The following is a 12438-nucleotide window of genomic DNA, read 5'->3' as shown; positions in this document are numbered from 1 at the left end:
CTATGGACTGGACTCTCACTATTATGTTAGATCCACTATGGACTGGACTCTCACTATTATGCTAGATCCACTATGGACTGGACTCTCAATATTATGTTAGATTCACTGTGGACTGGACTCTCACTATTATGTTAGATCCACTATGGACTGGACTCTCACTATTATGTTAGATCCACTATGGACTGGACTCTCACACTATTATGTTAGATCCACTATGGACTGGACTCTCACTATTATGTTAGATCCACTATGGACTGGACTCTCACTATTATGTTAGATCCACTATGGACTGGACTCTCACTATTATGTTAGATCCACTATGGACTGGACTTTCACAATATTATGCTAGACCCACTCGCTGTCCATTGCGTCCGGTCTCCCCAAGGTTTTAACCCTTCTGAAATGGTGATAATGTTCCCCTTTAACCGTACACCTTTTGTATCCGACATCAAGCTTCTGGCATAATTCTGGACGGATATTTGACCACTCTTATTGGCAGAATTGGTAGCGTTCATCTAAAATTGGCTGGTTTGCAGGCACTGACCCGGTTTTTAAAGCATGTCCTTTGGGAGGGCTATCCCAGAAGCTTAATGTCAGCTTTCGTTATCCGTTCAAAAACCAGAACACTCGTTTCAGCTGTCAAGCTTTTGATTTGAGGTGAATTTGGAGGTAGTCCTCCCTGTGTTAAAATCACTATTGTTTGGATTCTTGAAATCGGCAGTTATTGAGGAATGGCTCCAAAATAAACATCAATGCCTAATATGATCATTATAATTTCTAAACAAAACTGTATGTGGACAGACTGTAATACATCTACCATTTGCTTTATCCGATTAACACAGTGTAATCTTTGGCATCATATTTTGAGACTATTTGCAAATAATATGAGATAAGTATACCATATTTTTTGGACTATAGGGCGCACTTAAAATCCTTTCATTTTCTCAAAACTGGACAGTACGCCTTCTAACCCGGTGCGCCTAATGTACAGAATAATTCTGGTTGTGCTTACCGACCTCGAAGCAATTTTAATTTGGTGCATTATGTTAGATCCACTATGGACTGGACTCTCACTATTATGTTAGATCCACTATGGACTGGACTCTCACAATATTATGTTAGATCCACTATGGACTGGACTCTCACTATTATGTTAGATCCACAATGGACTGGACTCTCACTATTATGTTAGATCCACTATGGACCGGACTCTCACTATTATGTTAGATCCACTATGGACTGGACTCTCACTATTATGTTAGATCCACTATGGACTGAACTCTCACTATTATGTTTAATCCACTGTGGACTGGACTCTCACTATTATGTTAGATCCACTGTGGACTGGACTCTCACTACTATGTTAGATCCACTATGGACTGGACTCTCACTATTATGTTAGATCCACTATGGACTGGACTCTCACTATTATGTTAGATCCACTATGGACTGGACTCTCACTATTATGTTAGATCCACTATGGACTGGACTCTCACTATTATGTTAGATCCACTATGGACTGGACTCTCACTATTATGTTAGATCCACTATGGACTGGACTCTCACTATTATGTTAGATCCACTGTGGACTGGACTCTCACTATTATGTTAGATCCACTATGGACTGGACTCTCACTATTATGTTAGATCCACTATGGACTGGACTCTCACTATTATGTTAGATCCACTATGGACTGGACTCTCACTATTATGTTAGATCCACTATGGACTGGACTCTCACTATTATGTTAGATCCACTATGGACTGGACTCTCACTATTATGTTAGATCCACTGTGGACTGGACTCTCACTATTATGTTAGATCCACTATGGACTGGACTCTCACTATTATGTTAGATCCATTATGGACTGGACTCTCACTATTATGTTAGATCCACTGTGGACTGGACTCTCACTATTATGTTAGATCCACTATGGACTGGACTCTCACTATTATGTTAGATCCACTGTGGACTGGACTCTCACTATTATGTTAGATCCACTATGGACTGGACTCTCACTATTATGTTAGATCCATTATGGACTGGACTCTCACTATTATGTTAGATCCACTGTGGACTGGACTCTCACTATTATGTTAGATCCACTATGGACTGGACTCTCACTATTATGTTAGATCCACTATGGACTGGACTCTCACACTATTATGTTAGATCCACTATGGACTGGACTCTCACTATTATGTTAGATCCACTATGGACTGGACTCTCACTATTATGTTAGATCCACTATGGACTGGACTCTCACTATTATGTTAGATCCACTATGGACTGGACTCTCACTATTATGTTAGATCCACTATGGACTGGACTCTCACTATTATGTTAGATCCACTATGGACTGGACTCTCACACTATTATGTTAGATCCACTTTGGACTGGACTCTCACACTATTATGTTAGATCCACTATGGACTGGACTCTCACTTTTATGTTAGATCCACTATGGACTGGACTCTCACACTATTATGTTAGATCCACTTTGGACTGGACTCTCACACTATTATGTTAGATCCACTATGGACTGGACTCTCACTTTTATGTTAGATCCACTATGGACTGGACTCTCACTATTATGTTAGATCCGCTATGGACTGGACTCTCACTATTATGTTAGATCCACTATGGACTGGACTCTCACACTATTATGTTAGATCCACTATGGACTGGACTCTCACTATTATGTTAGATCCACTATGGACTGGACTCTCACTATTATGTTAGATCCACTATGGACTGGACTCTCACTATTATGTTAGATCCACTATGGACTGGACTCTCACTATTATGTTAGATCCACTATGGACTGGACTCTCACTATTATATTAGATCCACTATGGACTGGACTCTCACTATTATGTTAGATCCACTATGGACTGGACTCTCACTATTATGTTAGATCCACTATGGACTGGACTCTCACACTATTATGTTAGATCCACTATGGACTGGACTCTCACTATTATGTTAGATCCACTATGGACTGGACTCTCACTATTATGTTAGATCCACTATGGACTGGACTCTCACACTATTATGTTAGATCCACTATGGACTGGACTCTCACTATTATGTTAGATCCACTATGGACTGGACTCTCACTATTATGTTGGATCCACTATGGACTGGACTCTCACAATATTATGTTAGATCCACTATGGACTGGACTCTCACTATTATGTTAGATCCACTATGGACTGGACTCTCACTATTATGTTAGATCCACTATGGACTGGACTCTCACTATTATGTTAGATCCACTATGGACTGGACTCTCACAATATTATGTTAGATCCACTATGGACTGGACTCTCACTATTATGTTAGATCCACTATGGACTGGACTCTCACTATTATGTTAGATCCACTATGGACTGGACTCTCACTATTATGTTAGATCCACTATGGACTGGACTCTCACTATTATGTTAGATCCACTATGGACTGGACTCTCACTATTATGTTAGATCCACTGTGGACTGGACTCTCACAATATTATGTTAGATCCACTATGGACTGGACTCTCACTATTATGTTGGATCCACTATGGACTGGACTCTCACACTATTATGTTAGATCCACTATGGACTGGACTCTCACTATTATGTTAGATCCACTATGGACTGGACTCTCACTATTATGTTGGATCCACTATGGACTGGACTCTCACTATTATGTTAGATCCACTATGGACTGGACTCTCACTATTATGTTGGATCCACTATGGACTGGACTCTCACACTATTATGTTAGATCCACTATGGACTGGACTCTCACTATTATGTTAGATCCACTATGGACTGGACTCTCACTATTATGTTAGATCCACTATGGACTGGACTCTCACTATTATGTTAGATCCACTATGGACTGGACTCTCACTATTATGTTGGATCCACTATGGACTGGACTCACACTATTATGTTAGATCCACTATGGACTGGACTCTCACTATTATGTTAGATCCACTATAGACTGGACTCTCACTATTATGTTAGATCCACTATGGACTGGACTCTCACTATTATGTTAGATCCACTATGGACTGGACTCTCACTATTATGATAGATCCACTATGGACTGGACTCTCACACTATTATGTTAGATCCACTATGGACTGGACTCTCACTATTATGTTAGATCCACTATGGACTGGACTCTCACTATTATGTTAGATCCACTATGGACTGGACTCTCACACTATTATGTTAGATCCACTATGGACTGGACTCTCACAATATTATGTTAGATCCACTATGGACTGGACTCTCACTATTATGTTAGATCCACAATGGACTGGACTCTCACTATTATGTTAGATCCACAATGGACTGGACTCTCACTATTATGTTAGATCCACTATGGACTGGACTCTCACTATTATGCTAGATCCACTATGGACTGGACTCTCACTATTATGTTAGCTCCACTGTGGACTGGACTCTCACTATTATGTTAGATCCACTATGGACTGGACTCTCACTATTATGTTAGATCCACTATGGACTGGACTCTCACTATTATGTTAGATCCATTATGGACTGGACTCTCACTATTATGCTAGATCCACTATGGACTGGACTCTCACTATTATGTTAGATCCACTATGGACTGGACTCTCACTATTATGTTGGATCCACTATGGACTGGACTCTCACACTATTATGTTAGATCCACTATGGACTGGACTCTCACTATTATGTTAGATCCACTACGGACTGGACTCTCACTATTATGTTAGATCCACTATGGACTGGACTCTCACTATTATGCTAGATCCACTATGGACTGGACTCTCACTATTATGTTAGATCCACTATGGACTGAACTCTCACTATTATGTTAGATCCACTATGGACTGGACTCTCACTATTATGTTAGATCCACTATGGACTGGACTCTCACTATTATGTTAGATCCACTATGGACTGGACTCTCACTATTATGTTAGATCCACTATGGACTGGACTCTCACTGTTATGTTAGATCCACTATGGACTGGACTTTCACAATATTATGCTAGACCCACTCGCTGTCCATTGCATCCGGTCTCCCCAAGGTTTTAACCCTTCTGAAATGGTGATAATGTTCCCCTTTAACCGTACACTTTTTGTATCCGACATCAAGCTTCTGGCATAATTCTGGCCGGATATTTGACCACTCTTATTGGCAGAATTGGTAGCGTTCATCTAAAATTGGCTGGTTTGCAGGCACTGACCCGGTTTTTAAAGCATGTCCTTTGGGAGGGCTATCCCAGAAGCTTAATGTCAGCTTTCGTTATCCGTTCAAAAACCAGAACACTCGTTTCAGCTGTCAAGCTTTTGATTTGAGGTGAATTTGGAGGTAGTCCTCCCTGTGTTAAAATCACTATTGTTTGGATTCTTGAAATCGGCAGTTATTGAGGAATGTCTCCAAAATAAACATCAATGCCTAATATGATCATTATAATTTCTAAACAAAACTGTATGTGGACAGACTGTAATACATCTACCATTTGCTTTATCCGATTAACACGGTGTAATCTTTGGCATCATATTTTGAGACTATTTGCAAATAATATGAGATAAGTATACCATAATTTTCGGACTATAGGGCGCACTTAAAATCCTTTCATTTTCTCAAAACTCGACAGTACGCCTTCTAAACCGGTGCGCCTACTGTACAGAATAATTCTGGTTGTGCTTACCGACCTCGAAGCAACTTTAATTTGGCGCATGGTGTAATGATACGTGTGACCAGTACGTGTAGACTGCAATATGAAGCCAGTAAACAACACCAAAACTTTAAATGTTCCATTGAAAATAAAGAACATTACACACAGCACTCAAAACTCTGTCAAAATGTTTTAGTACGACTTTGAAGTCGCACCGCTTGATGGACTGTCGGCCCATTACGGCAACCGTAGTCAGAGGTACAAGTATTACTATGGTGTGTGTATAAGGACCGCAAAATGGCACCCATTAGTAGACATATTATCTGGCGTTTTGTTTCAAATTATTATGCAAAACCAACTTTTCTTATCTTCTGGTACCTGCTGATGTGTATTTGGGATCTGCATAAGTGCTGAAAATTTACACACGTCCGCCACTGTAGTCTGTGCCAATGCCGTAGTCGATAAGCTTCTTCTTTTTCTCTATCTTCTTGTTATGGGACATTCATCCTCTACTGTTGCCATTTCTAATATAAAGTAGTGTAAAGTTCTAACTTATATCTCGCTATGAAAGCGCTAAAACATACCGGTGTAGTGAGTTTACATAATTCACCCAAGGACCTTTAGTTATTAGAGAGTTCCGGTCGGACGGTTTTCCACGGGACACATTTCCGGGCGTTGTTGTTGCACTAGTGCAGGGGTCGGCAACCCGCGGCTCCGGAGCCGCATGCGGTTCTTTGATCACTCTGATGCGGCTCAGTTGCATACTTGCCGACCCCCCCGATTTTCCCAGGAGACTTCCGGATTTCGGTGCCTCTCGCAGAAAACTCCCGGGATTAATATTCACCCTTACAACAATAATAAGGGCGTGCCATGATGGTACAGCATTTAGCGCCCTTACAATATGTATTAACAGCGTGCCAGCCCAGCCTCTTGTTATATGCGTCTTCTGCTTGCACACGTAAGTGACAGCAAGGCATACTTGGTCAACAGCCACACAGGTTACACTGACGGTGGCCATATAAAACAACTTTAACACTCTTACTAATAATGCACCACACTTTGAACCAAAACCAAACAAGAATGACAAACACATTTTGGGAGAATATCTGCACCTTAACACAACATAAACACAACAGAACAAATACCCAGAATCCCATTGAGCCCTGACTCTTCCGGGCTACATTATACACCCCTGCTACCACCAAACCCCGCCCCCACCCCAACCCTGCTCCCCCACACATCAACAAACTCCCCCCTTGTGCGTCGGTTGAGGTGGGCGGGGTTTGGTAGCGGGGGGTGTATAATGTAGCCCGGAAGAGTTAGGGCTGCATGGGATTCTGGGTGTTTGTTCTGTTGTGTTTATGTTGTGTTACGGTGCAGATGTTCTCCCAAAATGTGTTTGTCATTCTTGTTTGGTGTGGGTTCACAGTGTGGCGCATTATTAGTAAGAGAGTTAAAGTTTTTTATACCGCCACCGTCAGTGTAACCTGTGTGGTTGTTGAGAAAGTATGCCTTGCTGTCACTTACGTGAGCAAGTTGAAACCCACACAACGTGTGGCTGGGCCGGGCCGGCACGCTGTCAAGCGCCAATCATGTAAAACCCGCGGGCCGCACTAATATTCAATTTTCATATTAAGGTGTGGGCCGCGTGTCTGAGACCCTTGGTTTATACGTAGCACAAATCAAGAAAAAACAACTGTGTATGCAGTGTTATTTCATTTTAAATTTCAAAAGATTTTTGTGGCTCCCATTGTTTTCTTTAATTTGTGAAACTGGTCAAAATGGCACTTTGACTGGTAAAGGTTGTCGACCCCTGCACTAGTGAGTCACGGATGAGGAGATGCTGCTCGGTTATTGATTGAAGTAAAGTCTGAATGTCATTATAACAGTTAGCTCCATCTTTTTGACACTTCTTCCACTCCCGTCCTTGCACGCTACACCGCTACAACAAAGATGACGGGGAGAAGACGTCGTCGAAGGTGAGCCACGTAAATAAGACCGCCCACAAAACGGCGCACCCTGAAGCGACACTCAGAAACTTGAAGATGATCTGTAAAACATCATCTATGCAACATTTTGACCAAAGAACCACCATTACATGTTATGTAGACCACAAGATAGTGTTTTAAATTTAGAAAAAATCATAAAATGACCCCTTTAATGCACCTTATGCGCCTTCTGTATGAAAAAAGACCTGAATAGACCCGGTCTTTTTAATCCGGTGCACCCTATGACATACTTGCCAACCCTCCCGAATTTTCCGGGAGACTCCCAAAATTCAGCGCCTCTCCCGAAAACCTCCCGGGACAAATATTCTCCCGAAAATCTATCGATTTTCAGCCGGAGCTGGAGGCCACGCCCCCTCCAGCTCCATGCGGACCTGAGTGAGGACAGCCTTTTTTCATGACGGGAGGACAACAGGATGACAAGAACTAAATCATCCAGACTAGAGATAAATTGTATTATTATGTTGATCTTACCTAAAAATAAATATATTTATTTATTTAAAAAAAAAAACCGAAATACATTTTTACTATATTTTGCTAAAAACATCTAAATTAATTGTATTTTTATTTGTATTTTTTATGACTCCTTATTACATCCAGCCATAGAATTATACATTAAAATAAACATATTTGAAATAATTAATTTTAAATTATCATATTAATTCATTTAAAATGACCATATTTAATTATTAAAATAATTGTTTGTTTATCAACAACTTTAGCATTGTATTCATTACATTTTGAAGGTCTCAGAAGCCAAGTTATGTTATATTCCTTAATATTTATTTATGCAAGTTTGAAGTATCAGTTATCTAAACACATTTTTTTTTGCATATTTTCAGGATGTATATATATATATATATATATATATGTATGTGTGTATGTATGTATGTATGTATGTATGTATATATATGTATTGTCGGAGGCAGATATTTACATATATCCGAATTTAAGTTGTACTTCTTCCATTTCTTCTCTTGATGCTCTGTCAGCAAGTATACTGTGTGTGTTGCCCTTGAGTTCTTTGGAATGTGTTTTGACTAGCATTTTGTTTTGGCTAGGGAGGGGGAAGGAAAGAGAGGTTTTTGGCGTTGGGAAGACAGACCATTTTGGGTGTGCGCGATAGAAGGTTCTAGGGTTGGACTGGTCTCAATCAAAATGTATATTGGCAAAGCTTTGAGAATATACAACAAAATAACTATTCTGTCTCTGGTGGTTTTTCAACTCAGCTTTAAGTGTCGGAAAGAACTTGGGAGCGAATTGTGACTTGAATTCCCTGGGAGGAACAACTGGTCAAAAACGTAACAGTATATATGTATGAAATACTTGACTTGGTGAATTCTAGCTGTCAATATACTCCTCCCCTCTTAACCACGCCCCCAACCACGCCCCGCCCCACCCCTGACCACGCCCTCCGCTCCCCACCTCCCGAAATCGGAGGTCTCAAGGTTGGCAAGTATGCCCTATGGTCCGAAAAATACGATAATAATTACAGTATTTTGGTCATTCTAAGATTTTTTTTTATTTTTTGCACATTGATTTCACAGAGCGCATTGCAACGTTTGTTATTCCCTTCCACAATTACCACTAATCACGGCAGCCTTCATGACAGCCAACGACTGACTACTCTGGGACAAATGATGATTGAGATCAGGGGAGCCCATTACGCTGATCGCAAACTTCGGGTCGATGGCTAAGATCTTAAGAAATGGACATCATTACCGATCATCAATCTTCACTATGACCGCTGGTATGAAGACAAAACGGCGGGCAGGAACTCGAGAACCCCTTTTTTTTCCCATTTCAACATATACTCTCTCCCACACAGCAGCTCTCAAATGTCTGAAGACCAACCGCACAGTTCCTTGTCCCTGCTCCGTCTTGCCTGCTAGTAACACTAGTATTTCTTCTAATTGGGTATACAAAGGAATATGGAAGCTGGACCAATAAGAAGCTCGAAACTAAACACTTTTGTGCAGTATTGGACTGTTAATACAAAAGTCTGGTAATTATATAATATAGTGGATTAACTTTGTATGAGGGTTGTATGGTGTACCGGTACTAATAAAGTACCACGGTACTAATGAATTAAAAACATTACTATACTGCCTCTGAAAAACACCGGTACTTTATTTTTTTTCCATCCCATCTTAAAACTCATTTGTATACTCTAGCCTTTAAATAAACCCCCTTTTTAGATCAGTTGATCTGCCGTTTCTTTTCTTCACAGGTCCGGTGGCCATGGATGAAGTGCTGGCTGTCCAGAGTCGGGACCCGGGGTGGACCACTCGCTTGTGCATCGGTTGGGGACATCTCTGCGCTGCTGACCCGTCTCTGCTCGGGATGGTCTCCTGCTGGCCCCACTATGGACTGGACTCTCACTATTATGTTAGATCCACTATGGACTGGACTCTCACTACTATGTTAGATCCACTATGGACTGGATTCTCACTATTATGTTAGATCCACTATAGACTGGACTCTCACTATTATGTTAGATCCACTGTGGACTGGACTCTCACTATTATGTTAGATGCACTATGGACTGGACTCTCACACTATTATGTAAGATCCACTATGGACTGGACTCTCACAATTATGTTAGATCCACTATGGACTGGACTCTCACACTATTATGTTACATCCACTATGGACTGGACTCTGACTATTATGTTAGATCCACTATGGACTGGACTCTCACTATTATGTTAGATCCACTATGGACTGGACTCTCACTATTATGTTAGATCCACTGTGGACTGGACTCTCACTATTATGTTAGATCCACTATGGACTGGACTGTCACTATTATGTTAGATCCACTATGGACTGGACTCTCACACTATTATGTTAGATCCACTATGGACTGGACTCTCACTATTATGTTAGATCCACTATGGACTGAACTCTCACTATTATGTTAGATCCACTATGGACTGGACTCTCACTATTATGTTAGATACACTATGGACTGGACTCTTACACTATTATGTTAGATCCACTATGGACTGGACTCTCACTATTATGTTAGATCCACTATGGACTGGACTCTCACACTATTATGTTAGATCCACTATGGACTGGACTCTCACAATTATGTTAGATCCACTATGGACTGGACTCTCACAATTATGTTAGATCCACTATGGACTGGACTCTCACTATTATGTTAGATCCACTATGGACTGGACTCTCACTATTATGTTAGATCCACGATGGACTGGACTCTCACTATTATGTTAGATCCACTGTGGACTGGACTCTCACACCATTATGTTAGATCCACTATGGACTGGACTCTCACTATTATGTTAGATCCACTATGGACTGGACTCTCACTATTATGTTAGATCCACTATGGACTGGACTCTCACACCATTATGTTAGATCCACTATGGACTGGACTCTCACACCATTATGTTAGATCCACTATGGACTGGACTCTCACTACTATGTTAGATCCACTATGGACTGGACTCTCACTATTATGTTAGATCCACTATGGACTGGACTCTCACTATTATGTTAGATCCACTATGGACTGGACTCTCACTATTATGTTAGATCCACTATGGACTGGACTCTCACTATTATGTTAGATCCACTATGGACTGGACTCTCACTATTATCCTAATAACTGCAAATTTGGTGATGTTGACTTTGTTGTCCGGTGAATGCAATGATTACAGTTCTCAACGCATTAGTTGATTAAAGTTAAAGTACCAATGATTGTCACACAATCATTGGTGAAAATTTGTCCTCTGCATTTGACCCATCCCCTGGGAGGTGAGGGGAGCAGTGAGCTCCAGCAATGGCCGCGCCAGGGAATCATTTTTGGTGATTCAACCCCACATTCCAACCCTTGATGCTGAGTGCCAAGCAGGGAGGTAATGGGTCCCATTTTTATAGTCTTTGGTATGACTCGGCTGGGGTTCGAACTCACGACCTACCGATCTCAGAGCGGACACTCTAACCACTAGGCCACTGAGTAGGTGTGAAAGAAGGAATATAAGACTGTGGTATGGCTCCTCCGAGTTAGGAGTGCCTCATTTTTTTTGACTCACCCTCCTCCAGGTACTGCAGTCCTGCATTATGATCCTCGCTTGTAATAAAGCAACTTTTTGTTCAGCAAACCATCTCTTTTTTGCCTGATATTCGTGTAACTGAACTGTAGCTTGCTTTTTCTCTGTGTTTAAACATAGTATCATGTTAGCTCACCTCATTTTTGGCCATATATTGATTAGAATAGCACAGGGTTAAAAAAAAACCAAACACATGCCCCTGCGGCAGCTGTCGTCACCACAAACCTACAGGACCGTTGGAATTGTCCTAACCTTGACGCTGTCAAGTATGGACCCATGCACAAGTCAGCAGAGTTTGTCTTGTGCCATACACGTGTTTGAGAAACTGAGCTTACCATCAGTTCGGAGCACCAGCGGTGTAGGTGGTCCCTGGACCCGAGTCTTGGTCACGGGGTGGGTCACGACACAGGTGTAGTTGCCCACATCCGAGGGTTCGACTTTAGCGATGTAGAGATTCCCCGTCTCCTGCGAGATAAAACGACGGGTGTCCTGCTTCACAAAAGTTGGATACTCGTTGAAAATCCAGGTAAATTCCAGATCTGTTGAGATAAAGACGGAAGAAGAATGATTCATGAGAATTCAGCAAGTAGGCGCCATGTAAAGACTGACTACTGCAAACGTACGACATACAAAGCAAAGGGTTAATGTCAAAGAAACACACTTAATCCGATTTTTTT

The 12438-nt window shown here is 41.3% G+C and overlaps 1 protein-coding gene across 1 annotated transcript in view; it reads right to left on the bottom strand.

Moving 5' to 3' along the window:
- The window catches only part of LOC133571017 (contactin-4-like), a 443628-nt gene that overhangs the window by 206859 nt on the left and 224331 nt on the right, over window positions 1-12438 (bottom strand). The window contains exon 6 of the mRNA XM_061923981.2: window positions 12097-12300. Within this exon, the coding sequence (XP_061779965.1) occupies window positions 12097-12300 (204 nt within the window). The remainder of the gene's footprint in view (window positions 1-12096; window positions 12301-12438) is intronic.

This window comes from Nerophis lumbriciformis, linkage group LG28 (assembly GCF_033978685.3).
Source record: "Nerophis lumbriciformis linkage group LG28, RoL_Nlum_v2.1, whole genome shotgun sequence".
NCBI classification, from domain to species: domain Eukaryota; kingdom Metazoa; phylum Chordata; class Actinopteri; order Syngnathiformes; family Syngnathidae; genus Nerophis; species Nerophis lumbriciformis.
This window is presented reverse-complemented; position numbering and strand designations above follow the sequence as displayed.